This window comes from Pinus tabuliformis, chromosome 4_1, assembly GCF_031772625.1.
Source record: "Pinus tabuliformis cultivar Carrire ecotype Pingquan chromosome 4_1, CPIR1, whole genome shotgun sequence".
NCBI lineage: Eukaryota > Viridiplantae > Streptophyta > Pinopsida > Pinales > Pinaceae > Pinus > Pinus tabuliformis.
In genome coordinates, this window is record NC_142303.1 from 560,503,888 (window position 1) to 560,522,930 (window position 19,043).

Below are 19,043 nucleotides of genomic sequence, written 5' to 3' on the forward strand. Positions count from 1 at the left end.
TCTGGGAGCTCCTGGGGGCTTGGGGTAATTCTTCGAGCTATGAGCGACCATAGGGTGAGTGGTTCACCTTTCCCTAGTGGTGCGCTCCCGGGGGCTTGGGGTGCTTCTTCGACTATGAGTGACCACATGGTGAGTGGTTCACCTTCCCATGTGATACCCCATGATGGTTGACATGTGTGTGGGGTGAGTGGTTCACCTTCCCTTACGATTGCGTACACATGTATGTAGGGTGAGTGGTTCACCTTCCCCTACAATTGTCATATGCATAGGAGTGGTTCACCTTCTCCTATGGTGTATGAGCAGGATGAGTGGTTCACCTTCTCTTGTTGATGCCCCAACACACGTCCTACCCATGGAGATTGGGACTCATGGGAAGTACCGCTCATTTGGCCAATGAGTTGGGAAAAGTGGTTAGGGACCATAGCACTACCGATGGACGCATCGTGTACTGCCGTACTCCCAATGACTAGGATGCATGGTGTTCAACAACTTGATCTGGGATCAAGGATTGACTTTTGTCAGTGGAGAGTGTTAAGGTCTTGTGACTCACTCTCAATCACTTCTTCATTATTACTTCATGGTTCAATAGAGTAGTGATGACAGGATGGTATGATGATGACAGATGGATTGGCAGGTGGAATTCTCCCTAGTTTAGAGGGAGTGTTAAAATTGGCAACTAGGGCCAAATTCCACCTTGGGATAGCTCATATGGTGGAGATGATTATTGCACTGGATGCCTCTTTTAGAGAGGTCCAATTTTGATATAAAGATCATCTCATTTTGACAAGCAGAAGTGGAATTTTGAATTTATTCTCTCATGCACAAATTGTCATGGTCGACCTCAGTCAAATGTAGGTTCAAGAAGCCCAATGGATGTGTCTCCTCACCCTCAACGAATTGTATAAATAGGAGTGACCTCTCTCCTCATTTGGACATCACTCACACACATCATTCTTCTCTCTTCTCTTGATTGGTTCATACAGCTTGGGCAACCTCTCTCTCTCTCTCCCCCACATGTGGCATAGAAGGACGAAAATTTCAGGGACAAGTACAGGGCGAAATTTCAGAGAACAAACCAACATTGACTAGGGGTCGTTTGACCATCTTTGACTGCATTTTTTTGGGCAGATTTTCGATTTCTTGAGGCTACATTCTTTGGCATAGAAACCGAGGTATTTGGGGCAGTTTGACCTACATTAAACACAACATTGATTGAAGTTTGACCGAGTTTGACTGAGGCTGGGTGGACTGTTTTGGGTTGACTTTGACCCTTCTTGAAGGCCGAATTGGATTGCTGTTGACCGAGTTGCTTGGAGGAAGTTTTGTTGCTGATTTGACCAGTGTTGACTTTCTAGTTAGGGTTGCAGTTGACTGCTGATTTTGATAGGGTTGTTTTGACTGTGTATTGGGCAAGTAAATTTGATCTATGTACTCTCTCTCTCTCTCTCTCTATTGAACTATTGAATAATAATAAGAAGATTTGATCAAGGGGTTTTCCCCACATTTGGGTTTTTCTCTGGCACCAAATCTTGTGTCCTCTTGTCTTGGCTTGTCTTCTGCACATGTTTTTAAGTTCTATCTGCATTTACTGTCAATGTGATTAAGTTAATGTGATTGCTACTGGAAATAATTGGAAATTGTCATTGGGATGATAAGGAACATTGAAGTAAATTGTGCTAAAGCATTGAACATACCATGTTATCTAAAATTAACAATTATCCAATCCGAATCTTCCATATTGTTTCCTCCTCCTGTATAGGATCCCACTGTGGAAGCTATCTCCTGTACATTGCAAATTGATTTACGATAAATTCGGGGAAACTCTTTCAGAACAAGGCTGATTAAAGACACAAAATTTTAATCCCCAGCTACGGATTTACTCCCAAATCCTCTTGCTTGCCCAAAATATGATTGTAATGCCTCTGCGATTTGAATTCTACCTTGCTAAGTATTCAAGATGGACTCTGCCTTAGGGAACTAGAGCTCTCTCTCTTCAATGCTTCAGAGACCTTCAGAGGATCCAATTACTTCAAGAATTCTCGCTGGTTCCTCGTTTTAGGAGTCGTCATTGGTCTAGGCAAAACTTCTTTGCATTTTGTAACAAAAAAAGCTTCAAAATGAATCTCGCTACCTTATCTTGAGAATGACGTTTCGGTGCCCTAACAAAAACTTGTTTTAATAGTGAATATGCTGCCCCAGGCAGAATATCACTGCCTTTCAAGTTGTGTCTGTGAACAGAGTCTCGCTTTCTTTTAGATTGGGTTCCCGTGCCAAGGCAATGGATTGAATAGAGTCTTGCTTCCCTTCTAGATAGTAGAACAAAGGACAAATCAACCTGTGCCAAACAAAGAGCCTTTATCCACAGAATTGGGCTAGCCCCAATGGTAACCTTATGCCCTGAAACAAGAGATCACTCAACAGGGATTTCGCTCCTCTTTCAGAAGTAGTCCTGTGCCAAAACATAGATAGAAATAAAAGAATGTCAACTAGGGTGGAATATTTCACCACTGAAATTGACAAAGGAAAAGGGATCTTAAAACCCTTAGAGCTCGAGGCTCAAGAAGAAAACAAAGATAATGATCCATTCCAATGATGATCAAAATGAATTTATCCCTCTTCTATTTATAGATTTCCTAGAGGGGCCTCTTCTTTCAAAATGATTGAGTAAACTTTACTCCAAACCCCAACTTTTAGGTTTCTTTGTCAGCTGCCCTAAAACTTGCCTATACATTCGGTATTTTGGGGTTTTCCCCTTTATCAAAGGCTGTAGCCTATGGGGATTGATAGAGTACTTTGTCTATGGGACAATTAATCTCTAGGGAACATTACAGTTGAGGGTCAACAAATTGAAAGGAAATTTCCCCTTAAATTTGTAATCATTTTTTGAAGATTTTGCTAAGCGAAATAATAAAAACACACAAGTTGGCAGGTTTTCCCTAGTTGGGGTTTCCTGGGTAAATTTTTGGTGTATTGTTTTATTGTGTGCTTGTGTCTTCAAGAATTTATCTTTCCATTGCTATTATTTTGTTAGAATACTCAACATATTTAGTAAGTGAATTTCACAGTTCAGTTTTTCAGTCCTTTCCTTCAAAATACTTATTAAATTAGCAGTTGGGTATTAGAAAACTACCATGTCTTCCATATATGTAAGTCCATTATATGGTTAGACTTCTGCGAAGATCATGGTGTGTGTTGACCACTAAAATGTATTTGAAGATTTAAAGACTCCATGCCCAAGGATATGTCAGAGGATTCATGTACCAACAGAGATCACTGGAACTTCTAAGCTCTATCTTCTTCTTCTCATTCTCCTACTATATTGCACTTAGATTCCGCAAGCCCTACGAAGGTGTTGTAAAGTGATGCTAGTGTGATGAATCGAGTCATGTAATAAGCCTAGGTAACTTGGGACATAGTCATCAAGTGAGTTTACTCTGGGAAGTTTTTTTTTACTTGGTTAAGTATTAATACTTTTTAGCACTCAATAATTAATTCAGGTTTTTTTTTCTTCCAAGCTACAACCCCAAAGCCGAAGTGCGACTTGATGGCAAGGCCTTGGGTGAGTCCTAGTGTCTAGAGTTATTGTATATTGCCATACTAGTTCACTTGTAAAGTTCACGGAATTTGATTAGGTCTAGGGGGCATTTTTTAAATTTCTTAAATTTCCCGTAGGATGGAAATTTTAATAAATTTTGATTGTAAAATGTAATAAGTGATATCTAAAGAAGTTGTATGGGGTATGTGTTATCAAAATTAAATCTCTCACCCTCAACTTTCTACTAAGACAAACTTTGAGGGGTGAAAAATAAGTTATGGACCCTCAAAACCCACTTTTCTTAAGTCTATGGGAAAATGTGGCAATAAATTGAGCCAACAATTAAATAAATGGAGAAAAATAAATATCCACACATGCCAAAATGATGTGGAAATGAGGTGGAAATTCATCAAAAGGTCAAAGTCAAGTTAGAAAGTGATGTGGACTCCACCTAGGCCACAAATCAAGGAAATCGAATTTCTCAAGGAAGGGACCACAAGTTCCAAAGACAAAATTGCACTTTTGTGGAGACAACTCAAGTTTAAAGGAGTGATCAAGAGTTTACTCAAGATATGATTTGATTTCATGGAGAAAGAGTGGAGAAGTGGTCTCCTACCACTCTAGTCCTCTCCACATGTGTCCTCCTTCATCTTCCACGAGTCCCTCTTCTTGGATAGCGTGGGCCTCCATGGGGAATTCAACTTGCCACTTGGGAATTCAACTTGCATCGAGTTTCCTTGGGATTCTCACCCTTTTACATTTGGATCTCCACCATTCTTCATTGGGATTTTCTCCCATTTCTCCATTTAAGTGAGCTTTGGGCTCTCACTTTGATATTGGAAAATGAGCTATTGTGCTTGCGGAGGCTCTGCTGGATTTTGTATTCATCTTCATATAATAAAAATGATTTTGGGGTAATATTGTGTTGGTGTTCTCCTTCCATTGCTTGAGGTGCTGTTATTTCATTCGTTGTGCTTTACATTTTACATGTATGTTGGATTATGTTAGTTATCATTTTGCCATTTGTTTCGATGAACATATGCAAGCTATCTTCTATGGTTTTTTAGGTTAGAGAAATGCTCTAGGAAGAGGAGCACTAGAAGATTTTTGGAGGAATCTCTAGCCTTCTCCTCCATTGTATAATCTAACCCCTTTATGATTGCTAACATCTCTTTCCAAGTGTGTAGAGATCTTTAGATTTTGTTGAAGAATTTAGTTGGGTGTGGGGTAAGTCTCCAATAGACAAACTCACTTTCAAGATCAAACATAGAAGTACCCAATCGGTTTGCGTCAAGGATCTTATCAAACGAAGTTGAAAGGAGAGTTTCTTTTCCTCTAGCTTACTAAGATCACATAAGATTAAATTCAATATATTTCTTGATCGATATCTTGCGCTTTCAAGGATGTTATTGGCTATCTGGAGCATGGTTTTAAACTAGACAAGTATGGATTTCTACTTGCATGTCTTGATCTAGTTCTTGTACACTATTGTAGATTATCATTTTGACTCTCTCATGTTTTCTTTCAACTCATTTTGGATCTGTTTTGCAGCCCCTTGTTAGCAGATTTATAAACTCACTTTGTTGGCAGGTTTGGAGGAGGACCCCTTTGAAATTTCTGACATATTTTTTGCAGAACTTACAACCTTCACTTGGCAGCCTGTTGAGGGGGCTGTGGGCATCTTTTGGACAAAATCTTAAGCTTATATCGAGTCTCTCTCTCTCTCCTTGGTAAGGTCATGGCCTGAGGAGGCTTCTTCCCTCTTCTTCAAGTGCCATTCTCCTCATATTCAAGGCTGATTTGTTGTTGCAAAACAGTCCCATTCATTTTCAGATTTGAAAAAAGTTCTCAAGTGTTAATTTTTACCTTCTTGATGGGGAGGAAATATTGTGCCCACAAGTGACTATATTGTAAATTTCCTCTTGCTTCATTGGCGGCATTTTGAAAGGCTTCTTCTCATTCTAACTATCCACTAATAAAAATCTCATTTTTCTTGAGGGAGCTTGGGAATCATCCAACGGCATCCCTCCTCCTTATTTAGAAGGAGGGCTTTCTTGGGTGGATTGACTTGCATTTCCTTGTTTGTAGCTTTCTCATTTAGTTTACTTGCATGCACTTTTGATTTGCTAATCTAACTCACATAACATTCATATCTAGTTTCATTTCAACTTTTCTTTTCATTTCTTAAGTATTTGTATTGTGCAACCTACTATAATTCATGCAACATTTTCTTGAGAAAACAAATACTTTACATCTATGTGACAAGCTTAATTCATCTAATTAGCAATTTGTTTCATAGATCTTTGGAATGCATTGCTTCATTATATGATGTCAACCTATTCTTATTTGTTATCTTGATCATTGTCGATACATTTTGAATCATTTTACTTTGAAGCAATTTGCAATTTAGCAATTAGTTCATTTGCTTGCAAGTAAGCTATTTCCATTGCAAAATTTTATTTTGGAACTAGCAAAGTAATATTGGGCTATTTCCATTTTGAGACACTTTTCCATTGAAGTCATTGGTACAATCTTATTTTGAGCATTACTTCACTTATTTTGAAGCATTGGTATCAATACTTTCATTTGGGATTAAAAAAACATTTTCTCAAGCATCTCACTTGGGCATTTTTATACTAATTTGCATTTCTAAAATTAACCTCCAACTTCAGTTGGTTGTATAGACATTATGGACCCTCCACCCCTATTGACTCATTGTGAGATCTGGATTTTGGGCGAGGGTGAAGTCTAGGGACCAGAGTTCAATTGAAACTTTGCTTTAGAATACAACTAATAAAATAAACCAAGAGCACATCTACATCACAACTTTACTTTACTTGCAAATGCAATTCTCCTACATATGCTATCTTGGATTTATTTGAGTCTTATTTGCAAATATCATTTTTATTTCAAGAAGCATTTATTTTATTATGCAAGTATTGTGAATCTTTTACTTTTGCAACTATTAGCTTTCTTGTACTTGGAATATTCTTCATTGGTGCAATGCTATTTCAAGTTATTTCATGTATTTGTTACTTTGATGATCATTTAGCTCATGAGTGATTGATGTCATTATCTTGTCATTTGAGCAGTCTCTTCCAAGTACTATTTCCTTTATAGTTGCAAGTGATATTTATATGCTCATCTTGGTCTAACAATTTGGTCTTGCAGGATTTTTTATCATTGTATCTTGAATTTTATTTTGAGCAATCATTTGTCATTTACTTTGAAGCACTGCTTTATACTTTGAATATATTATTGAATATTGCTCATATATTTATATGTTTGTTCACATTTTGGAATTAAGTTATCTTTGATAAGTATCTCTTCTAACTTTAGTCTCGTAGAAACTCACATTTCCTTTAATTAACCTTCTTTAGGGTCTACCCCCCTTAGTTTAACTAGGAGAAAACTTTAACGGAGAGAGTAGGGATTAGGTGACAACCCCTTCTCTTAGTTTGCCACCAAAATCACACCTTGTGGGGTTGAGGATTTTTCCCACACTAACCTAGGTGTGCAAGCGAGATGGAAATAGTGTGAACACCTGAAATAAAGAGAGTGCAGATAAAACTCTAGCCATCTCCTTGAGTTTTGGGAAATTGCATTGCATCATGGGCTTGCCATCTAAAAGAGCTTAGTTTTTTCATAAGTTTAGAGTAATTTTTATAGAACTAGTGATCATGTTATATCTTGTCCTTCATCCATGGTACCTTTGTTGTGGTTATGAACTCTCACAAAATTCATCACTAAACCAACCCATCAAGAACCTTAATCGACCATCCTATTAAACTTTTGTTCACATCATAACCACAAAACATCAAGTCATAACATATGTCCAAATCATACATCACATGTATCAGATCATTTTCACCCCATGAATATGATATAACTAGCTTAAGTCACATATATTCAATGTAACTAGCTAGTGCCAATAATATATCAAATCACAAGAGTACACCGGCCAAAACATGAACACTCATTTGGTCGGTAGGCACATATCTTAGTCAACTTTTTTGCAATAATCATATTATACATGTGCTTTACATTGGGTTTCACTAATAATGAATATCATGCCAATGGCATCATATGGAAAACTAAATATTATCACTGCTATATTCGCTAGATCATGCAATATTAACATGCGATAACATCATATTATCATAAACTTTCTGGCTGTAAATTAACAATTGATATTCATTCTTATATTCACCAGATCATGCAGTCTTAACATGCGATACCTTCATCTTATCATAAACTCTCTGGCTGTAAAGTAATACTTGATATTCATCATGTTCATGTCTATTCATAAAAATCATGAACAACATAGAAACCACGTCTAATAGGTTACTTATCAATAAAAATCACCAATCCATAAAACCGAATCTATGTCCATAAACATAGGCAAACCTATCTATGCATATTATCTAATGTCTCAATAAAAAATCAAGTTCCAAACCTAATGTCATACCTAATATATCATTTGAGTTAGTGCCCGCTAGGTCCACAGGCCATGAGTAATCAAACCAAAAGAGTGGGCACTACAATAAACTACAAAAGCTGAATTTACACTATAACAAAACAAGGAATTGCAAGGCAATATAAGTGCATGCTGGTCACTAGCACATATTTCATAACCATGAGTCATTGATAATCCTTAAGTCATACAAGTTACAACTCATGTCGTCTATCTGGTATAGTAAGCAGGTGACTAATTTGGTAAGAACTCCAAGGTCTTAGTCAAGTCTATTCAAGGACACTAGATGTGGGGCATTACACCTGTGCAGAATGTCTTAGCCTCGCTTTGTGTTGGTATGATACCATAGTTCTTTGGTAATGCTTTGCCAACCTTACCATTCCCTAGATCCCAATCTCTATTGTGACTTTGATATCACGTTAATAAAAATATGTACAATAGTTGCAGAAAATTTATACAAGCAAATTGAGAGAGAGCCATTTGAATTGAATTGCATTATTTGTTAATTTTTTTTTGTGAATACATCGTGGATGTGAATATTGGTATCACACTTAATTAGATGACAATTAAATGTATAAGCAATTCTGAAGTCACAACACATATACCTTATTTTAAAGTGTACTTTCTGCCTGAAGTATGTAAAGAACTAGATATAACTGTTACGAAAGAAGCTCTAACATGAGCTTCATCTTGCTTTACTTCATCCACCTCAAGGGAGGTCGTATGCAACCATCTGATCATCTTGCGATATTAGTTTCTCATTCCCTCCAATGGAGACTCCATATCCATTTGCATTAACATTCTGAACGGATTTGGAGGAGCAAGATGATTTGCTCATCCTTTTTCCTGTAAAACTGTGTTTAAATCTCAGAATAATTTTAGAGAGAGATTGAGGATGGAAGATAATCAACTTATCTTCTGACACGATGTCTAAATATAAGTCACTTCAATGTTAATTGTTGGTGCTCCATGTGGATCATTAGAATCTTTTATAATCATTTTTATTTCTTTTGCTAGTTAAAGGATTTTATATTAAATAAAGTTTCTGTTTGTCCGTTGTGTTGTTTTGATAGTCAATGTGTTAAATTTAGGTAACATGTTCTTTGCTTAGGATAGTTACTTTAACGTTCCATCTTAGCCCATTCATCAAACCACTTAATTCCATTTGTAATCACGTGTGTCATTATTACTATTGTCACTCATTGCTTTGTTAGTCTTCAATTGCCTCAAGTGCCAAATAGCAATGAAGTTTGATGCTAATCATTGAGCCACAAAAGCTATCAAAGCTTAATCAGACCCTCTCCATTGCCTAGTGTTCAAAATGAGTTTTCCAATGGTATATGGAAGTCCAAAAATGGACTCCTGGAGCAGAAGTTAAAGCATTTTGAAGATTACCCTTGGAAAGCCCAGCAAGCAAAGGAAAAAACACCAAAAGATAAAGGCAACTCACAATTGGGGCTCAGCAAGCACGAAGCATCGGCGGGTGCGATAATCGCAAATCGGCTATCGGCGGCGTCCTAGGGCATACACTTAAGGTTAGCGACAGTTCACAGTGCTGACCGTCGATATTGCAGTATGTAGTCTCGCACATCCCGCCATCCCGCATCCCGCAACATCGCAGTCTCGCAATCCTGCACATTGCAGTCCTGCAATCCTTTAGTCCCGCGATCCTGCAACATCGCAATCTCGCAATCTCGCACATTGCAGCCCTGCAGTCTCGCAATCCCGCAGTCACGCGATCCTGCAGTCTCGCAGGTTCCGTATACCGCATCTCGCAATATCGCTATATCGCAGTCCCGTGATCCCGCATCTGCAACATCGTAGTCCCACACACTCCAAGCCTTGTGTTATTGCCAGTGTTGTTAAAATCGCGATTTTATCGGAAAATCGCGATTTTTTCACCTTGCCGATCAAATCGCGATTTTGATACGAAAAAATCGCCTACTTTTTTTTTTGCCGATTTTTACTGAAAAAATCGCGCTTTTTTCAAAAAATGGCGATTTTTTCGAAAAAAGCGCGATTTTTAACGAAAAAATCGTGGAGGCTCAGGACAGCATAGTTTTATAACTTTTTTTGGGTTTTTTCATGCAATGTTTTTTGAAAGAAACAAATAATTTTTGAGTGGGGTAGCTTAATGATCAAGTCTAGGCCCTAGTATGGATATGCTATTCATGGTAATGTTAAATTCTTAAAGTAAAAGTGACATTCTCCTTAATCTTCATTTTCATCCTTTTACTTAAATTTTTAACATTACCATGAAATGACTCGGGATGTTTGAGAGTGGTTCCAGCCTCATTGGATTTCATATGGAGAAAGTAGAATTTTAGATTTCATTTAAAATTCAGCAGACTTATCAGTTTTTCAGGATTTCAGGATTGGGAGATTGTAATGTTTCCAGGTGACACCACATGCCCGGGCTACCCCTGCCACCAGTAGAGGACGTGGTCTACCTCCTATAGCTCCTACTTCTAGTTCTTCAACATCTAGAGCACATCAGACTCCACTGCCATTTCCACCTGCACGGGCACCGGCATCTACATCTAGAGGGAAAGGGAAAGCTGTGGCATTTTCTCGCAAGAGGGGCAGAGGAAATCAATAGGATTAGACTTTCATTTTATTGTATATGACATTATGACATGATGAGATACATTATCATATTTTTTGTTGATATTTTGAGGCTGAGTTGGGACTCAGGAGTCAGGACTTACTATTCAGGACATGATTCAATGTTATGTGTGATTTTAGCGCTAGAAATGATATTAAACATCTTATATATTAGTTTTTTTATCATATTTATGTGTCAATGTATTTATTTTATGTTGTAGATGGTTTAGATATTAAAAAAAATGAAAAAAAATGAAAAAAAATGAATATTTTTGTACCAAACGATTTTTTCCTGCTTTTTTCCGATTTTTTCCCGATTTTTCCGATTTTTTCCGATTCGTTCCCCGCGCCGATTTAATCCCGATCGCGCTTTTAACAACACTGGTTATTGCCCATTTACATTATAATGTTAAATTGTCGGGGAGGGGCCGATTCTATTTAACAAAGGAAATGCGGAACAAAACCAAGTCCGGGCTACCACCTTCTCTCTGCTCCACGTGGCGGCATGGTGGTACGACATATTGGCGATGGGCAATCCCACATTATCGGCAATCACAGGAACAAAGGGGCTACCTCACCAAAAACCTTGCGGGGTTGCGATTTAGTATAAAAGCGCCGGGGGAGGCCGAAAAAGATTAACAAAGGAAATGCATGGAAAAATCAAGGCCGGGCGGACCCTTTCTCTCTCCTCCACGTGGTAGTATGGAAGGTGATGTGGCAGGTACGGAGGACACGTGTCATTCAAATTCGACATTCTAGCGGTCCTATAGGGGCATTTTTGGGTGACACGTGTCACCACTCACAGGGTGACACATGGCAGTGATGACGTCACCCTTCGCAGATCAACAATTGGCGACCTCCCACAACAAAGTCTTTCTTTCGCCAAATTTCCTTCCAGGCCTGCGATTGTGATAAGCGGGGATCCTCCCGGACGCGATATATTATGTGATCTGGCCTATAAAGTTTCCATGTCCAGGACAGTCGGCCATCGCTGAGAAAGAAGGTAAAAGGTCCCCCCTCTCCAAGGTTACGACTGCGATATTTTTGGTGGGCTCGATCCCACAGATCGATGATCGCAAGGGTAAAGGGGACAGGGAAAGAACTACAAATCGCCAGGATGCGGTATTCTCCACAACAAAGGAAAATGGCCTGCGCAGGAGCCTGAAGGCCTTAGCGCTTGAGGACTCGGCACTTGGTTGCAGCTCCTGGTCATATGAAGGAAATAGCAGAAAGGGGCTAAACCAAAGAGGGGCTAAGGTGCATCTACGCTTGCTGTTCCGTAATGTTTTTAAAAGGAAAAGTCCCACCACCGTAGAGCCTTAGAGCATGACACAAAGCTTTTAAAGGCGGATGGGTCGGCAGTTGGGGCATTGAAGGAAGTATGGCACAACATTGAAACCAGTATGGGGGGGGGGGACTCAGGAAGACTTAATGGCACGACATGGTGCTCCACTCCATCACGCAGCAAAGGACTACCTGGACACACTCCATTCCCAGTCCACGATAGGCATTCACAGTTGACCCACTCCCTCCTCCAGTGAATGAGCTACTCAGGCAGTTAAGGCAAAATTGATAGAAATCGACCGAGTAGCAGGGGAAGCACATCATGGCAGGGACGTGGCTTGATCAAGGCCTCCACCAGAACAACAAGGGGACACCTCCTCCTTCATCTTTCCTTTTTCCTCCTTCCATTAGTTCTGCAGTTAGCATTTATTTCCAAGAAAGGGAGCAAATCCCCATTGTAATCTTTTTAGGCAGCAGGAGCTATCACAGGCCGAGGCAGCTAGTACATCAGACAGTTGGCCTTTGGCTGAGATATTTTGTAACAACTATTCCAGCTCCCCCTCTTCTTATAAATAGGGGGAAGCAATATTATACAAAGGTTCTGAAATTTCTCACCCAATGGGTCTGAACTCTGTGATACCAATTTGGCTCATAAATCTGTAAGTGAATGACTTGTATTTCAGACTGTATTACTTTACACAAGCAGATCTTTCAGACTATCAAAGAAATGGTGGTGATTCCCCCTTCTTAGTATTACAATATGTTATCCTCTTGTTTAATTCCATTATGTTCATATTCTTCTTTGCATTCATGCTATAATAGCTGCTAGAAATTATTTCATGCTTCCTTACAGATCCATGTGTGTTGATTTATTAATGCATAATGCCTGTATGAAGGGCTGAAGTTATATCTTCAAACTGCTCTATATGAATCATAGCACCCATCCTCTCTTTAGTCCATTATCTTTGCTTGTAACTCAAACAAGTGTAGAATTTCCCATCGCTTGCAGCTCTATGTGTTCAATATAGAATTCTGGATGCTGTGGGCTTTATATGATGAGTTATGCTTTCTCCTAATCCTCTCTCATTTACTCTACGCGCTAATTAAGCTGTAAGACCCTTTGAAGTAATCAGTCTCCGCTATTTTATGTGATACTCCTGGGAGCTGTGTGTGTGAGGAAGTACCTGAAATACATAACTCATAACTTTGGAGGAATGAATTGAGCCCCCTTATTATCTTTCATTACGTGACAATTGGAGTGCTGAAAAACCCTCACAGATTATCTCTTAAGCACTCCTCTCTTTAAGATGTCCTAGGCACTGGTCTACAATCAACGCAGAGGCTGTCTCTAGGAGGCTTTCTATCTCGTTTGCAGCACTTGTGCTGCTGGTGCGATCTGAAGCGAAAATAATTACATTAATAGTGACTAGTGAAAGAACATAACTGATAGATGTAGAAGTCAAGCCAAGACAAGAGAACACAAAGATATGGCTCAAGCCAGGGGAAAACCCCATGATGGGGAAAACCCTTGAACATTTTTGATTATTCTAATCAAATCTTCAGCAGAGAGAGATAGAGAGAGAGTATAATAAGGAGTCAAGATCGACTTGCCAATACCAATGTCCAAATACTAAGGAGATAGCCCAATCAAGTCTGCACTTCAGTCTTCTGCCCTAACCAGAGGTCAATGATGGTCAAAGCAGCTGCAAAATTGACTTCAAAAAGGAACCCGATCCTGGATCAATAAATGCGGCCTTCTGAGTTGAAGATAAAACACCCAAAACAATTTGAATCTGGGCAGAATTACAGTTCTAGTTAGGGAACATATCAACCCTAACTTACAACAGCAAACCCATGAGAACATCCTCAAAATACTTTGCTCTTTCTTGCTGTAGGTGCAGTCCTGTCTAGGCTAACATTTAGGCTTCATATACTTCATTTAACATATTTTCAATCCTTGTAATCTTCATAGAGGAACTACGGCCTGCAAGAGAAACAAACGCAACCCAGAATAGCCCTTAAACACATATTACTTAAGCCCATACTTCCTCTAAACAACCTCGGCCTCCCGCCTGAGGAACTTGGCTCATGAAGAAGACTAAATAGATCACAAACTTGCCCTTAATACCTTTGCTAGAGATCTTCCTCTTCTGCGGCCCTATTCAGAGAGAATAAAGAGAAAATGGATGTGACTAATGAGAATGGAGGACACCTATATAGCAATTTGTCCTTATGGAGGTGAAGCGGACCTTGACATTTGGAGCCAAATTGGAATTTCAAATTTTCAATTTTCCCGCCTTAATAAGGTCATGACTTGAAGAATTTCTTTAGGTAAATAAATATTTTCCCTTATCCAAATTTGGTGATCTTAAAGTTGATTTTGGACCTCTCAAAAAGAGGAATTCAATGTCACAATAATCTTCCTTGAAGGAGCAGACCAAAGTGGAATTTGGCCCTAGTTGCCAATTTTAACACTCCCTCTCAACTAAGGAGAATTCCCCCTGTCAACCATCAACCACTGTCACTGATCATAATGCCATCATGTCACCCTGAATCATCTTTGAATCTCGTCTCTGCTCTGCTCTACTGAACACATGTAATAATCAAGAAGAGTTGATCGAGAGTGAGTCACAAGACCTTACCACTCTCCACTGACAAAAGTCGGTCTAGAGGTAAAACCTTAATCAGAATTGATCCCAGATCAAGTTGAAGAACACCATGCATCCTAGTCATAGGGAGTACGGCAGTACCCGATGCGTCCATCGGTAGTGCTATGGTCCCTAACCACTTTTCCCAACTCATTGACTAGATGAGCGGTACTTCCCATGTGTCTTGGACTACATGGGTAGGATGGTACTGAATCAATAGCAAGGAAAGAATGTATCACATCTTGCCCACAACCACACATAGGGAAAGGACGAACCACATCCTACAATCGCACATCACAATCACACGTAGGGAAAGGACGAACCACATCCTACAATCACACATCACAATCACACGTAGGGAAATGATGAACCACATCCTACATATGCAAATCACCACAAGGAACAACAATAAATCGTAGGAAGGATCCTACACGTGGGGAAAGGATGAACCACAACCCACCGACATGTCAACCAATAATCGTAGGGAATGAGCATCCTATATGTGGGGAAAGGATGAACCACGTCCCACTGACATGTTAACAGATGTCTATATGCAACTCATTGGGGTATCTGCAAGAGAAGATGGACCACACATCCTGCTAATATGCCATAGGAGAAGGTGAACCACTCATCCTATGTGTATGTCATCAACAATAGGGGAAGGTGAACCACTCACCCTACACACGTGTCTGCAATCGTAGGGGAAGGTGAACCACTCACCCTACACACATGTCAACCACCATGGGGTATCATAGGGGAAGGTGAACCACTCACCCTGTACACAACGCACCAATAGGGGAGGGTGAACCACTCACCCTATGGTCACTCATAGCTCAATAAGTACCCCAAGCCCCCAGGAGCTCCCAGAGATTAATGTTCAATCTTAACCAAGGATCCCTTCATATAGGGAATAGTGCCAAGCTGCTTTCTGAAAAGTCAAGACTAGATCTTGAAGATGATATTGATGATTGGATTGTCAAATGAAAGCCTCATAGCTCCCAGCAGCATACAGCTTTCAAACATACTGATTTACAGCAGAGATCTTAGCAGCACTTGGCTATCCTCTGCTTCTAGCATATCTTGATGAAGGAAATATTTAACTGATCTTACTCCCTCTTACTCAGGGAGACCACAAGCCTAAGCTTGTCTTTCCAGAGTGCAAAGTGTCCAGCTGGCAGCCTCCTTATCATAATATCCATTCACTTTGTAATTAAACATGCCATAATCCTGGTGGTGTTCTTCCATAAACAGGAAAGTCCCTTGCTGTACCATATAAAGTGGTATCTGTTGTTAATATGTAAGGTACAGGATTTTCTGAATCCTGCTCTGAAATATACAACAATGTGTGCATAAATGGCTACTGTGGAGTTTACTTAGATGTCCATGCTGGCTGCTTTATTCATTCAGCAGACTTCAGTCTTTGATTTATTTACGAAGTAAATTCAAAGGATTATAGCACCTAAATGTGCACTTTCCATTCACCTTACTACCAGGCAAGAAATTCTCAGCAGTTGACTTGAGGCTTCTCAGAGTTTTCGTGGCAAGTTGGCTATAACGGAGCAGCTTCAAACATCAAATCTCCCTCTGAGTATTGGGAAAGTACCCTTGCCCAAAACATAACAATTTAGCTATCTGCATCCTGTTATTGATCCTTTGGACTATGAGCCAAAGTCATTTAGTCGCAATTATGTGACTTCTGAAGAAACAAAGATATATTGAATCATTATTGGAGTCATCATACCCAGTTTGCCTTTATCAACGATCTTTGACATGATTTTTTTTCTTTTTTTTTTTTGTAGAAATCATCGAGCAAGAAGAGCTCCTTCTGAAGTCTTACTTTAATCTGCTCCTGAATCAGCGAACTTTCAAACATATGCACATGAAGTCTTTCTGGCATGCTCTGCTCAATCAACACCAACTCTGAACAACAGCGTATTCAACTGATAATCCTCAACAGATTTAGCATTGGAATGATCTGATCTGATCCTTTTAACTGTCTGCTGCAAATCTGATTACGCCAAGGAATCTATATACAATACTGATTCAAAGTTCTAGCCCTTATCAGTACTGATCTTAACATCTTTCGAATTCTAGATAGTCCAGAGAGAACCTTAGAAATAGATCAAATTATGTCAAATTATTTCTCAGAGACAAATTTGAAAATTTAGAGCATGATAGGTATCATGGGCTAGATTCATGAGGACATTGATGTAATGGATATATATAACTGCTGATGTACTAGAAAAAATCAATGTTGCAACAAAAGAATGCACTTAGAAGTGTTGATGAAAACTGACTTCTTCCCTCATGATTCTGATACTGGACATTTAATGGATACTAGCTGAAGCCCTGGAGAGCAATACGATTTGACTTTGATTCTCAAGCCAATTTAGGTTATTTGTATGATGAGCAAGAGAAGAGATCTTAGCCTTACAAAATATTAGAGGCATCTTAAGCTCACGATGCAAGGATATCCGACTGCTTCATCAAGTCCTCGAGACTGGCGATGTGCTATCGTAATCCCTGAAGATGACTACTGATGCCTCTGGTATATCTGAAGATGTCAGCCAATTATTTCATTGACAACCTGAACTAAGGAGATAGCCCAGTCAAGTCTGCACTTCAGCCTTCTGCCCTAACCAGAGATCAATGATGGTCAAAGCAGTTGCAAAATTGACTTCAAAATGGAACCCGATCCTGGATCAATAAATGTGGCCTTCTAAGCTGAAGATAAAACACCCAAAACAGTTTGAATCTAGGCAGAATTGCAGTTCTATTTAGGGCACATATCAGCCCTAACTTACAGCAGCAAACCCATGAGAACATCCTCAAAATACTTCGCTCTTTCTTGCTGTAGGTGCACGGTCCGGGCTAGGCTAACATTTAGGTTTCATATCCTTCATTTAACATATGTTCAATCCCTGTAATCTTCATAGAGGAACAACAACCTGCAAGAAAAATAGATGCAGCCCAGAATAGCCCTTAAACTCATATTACTTAAGCCCAGACTTCCTCTAAACAACCTTGGCCTCCTGCGTGAGGAACTCGGCTCATGAAGAAGACTAAACAGGTCACAAACTTGCCCTTGATACCTTCGCTAGAGATCTTCCTCTTCTGCGGCCCAATTCAGAGAGAATAAAGAGAAAATGGATGTGACTAATGAGAATGGAGGACACCTATATATATAGCAATTTGTCCTTATGGAGGTGAAGCGTACCTTGACATTTGGAGGCAAATTTGTATTTCAAATTTTCAATTTTCCCACCTTAATAAGGTCATGACTTGAAGAATTTCTTTTAGGTAAATAAATATTTTCCCTTATCCAAATTTGGTGATCTTAAGGTTGATTTGGACCTCTTGAAAAGAGGAATTCAATGTCACAATAATCTTCCTCAATGGAGCAGACCAAGTGGAATTTGGCCCTATTTGCCAATTTTAACACAACGATTGTTTTATAAAGTGTAATTATCCCATATGCAAAACACAAAGAAGCTAAAGTGGGAAGATTATCTATAAATAGGCTCTTAGGCATTAGAGTAGGAGTCTTTTGAGAATGCGTTATTGCAGATAGTCAATAAGAGACCATTCTTAGCCAGGTGCAATGCCCATACCACTGCATCCGTACCTTCTTATAGTTTTTAAATATTCAGCTGTTACTACTCTGGACTGTATTTTTTGCTGTGAGTATTTTAGAATCTGCAACCAGAGGTACTACTGGATATTGTTGGAATTAGTGCTGTTATTATTGAACTTATCACTGTCAGCTCTGGGTTTACTATTGTTCCCACCAAATTTTTCTGTTGTTTACTTCTGTTAGCAGTCTTTAATATTTTATTTTTAGATTACACATTAGTTTCCAAGTTCCAGTTTTCTGCTGAGAGTCACTTTCAGGATTTAAAATCAGATTTTAAATTGGGCTCATAACAGCTTCCTCTTCCGAATATGTTCAGAAAGATGTTGCAGGTGGATATGGAGAGTTTTTGGGAGCAATCGAGGGGTTGTAACTGAGGGAAGAGAGAGGTTGAGGTCAAACAAGAGTACAAATGAGTGCTCTTTTGCTGCATCTTGAGAAGAGGCTGAGGTAAAACTAGAAGAAAACTATTTGAAAAGAGTTGGAATGTTTCTTATAAATCTTAATATTTCCTCCATTTTTTCTGACGAATGGGTTTAAATGACTAGAAGAATAAAGTTTTGTTTAACACTTTTCATTAATTTTTATTTTCTCGAAACAAGAGACTTTGGGCAAAGATTGTCTTTGGAAACAATCTTTGGCTTGCTTTGTGCAAGATCATCACTCAAAGCAAGGCCTTGGTCCCTTGAAGTGGATGTATATAATTTGGGAAAATTCAATGATCCGAGACTGATTGAAGATCAGTGTTTAGAGCTTGCTTATGGAATTCATCCTAAAAGTTTTGAAAGGTATAAGAGGCATTATGAATATTGATAATAGCCCGTTATTTTTTAGAACACATGCCAGAATTACCTGTAAAGTTGTAGG

The 19,043-nt window shown here is 39.1% G+C and overlaps 1 protein-coding gene across 3 annotated transcripts in view; it reads left to right on the top strand.

Annotated features, from left to right (window-relative positions):
* LOC149177086 (uncharacterized) overlaps positions 1 to 19,043 on the top strand; it is a 111,478-nt gene that overhangs the window by 66,191 nt on the left and 26,244 nt on the right. The window contains exon 2 of one of the 3 annotated variants that reach the window (XM_089420039.1): positions 18,473 to 18,626. The exons of 1 other annotated variant lie outside the window; for it this stretch is intronic. In XM_089420039.1, coding sequence (XP_089276165.1) covers positions 18,473 to 18,549 — 77 coding nt within the window. In that variant the 3' untranslated portion in view covers positions 18,550 to 18,626. The remainder of the gene's footprint in view (positions 1 to 18,472; positions 18,627 to 19,043) is intronic. One more of the 3 variants, XM_089420038.1, reaches the window with a different exon arrangement.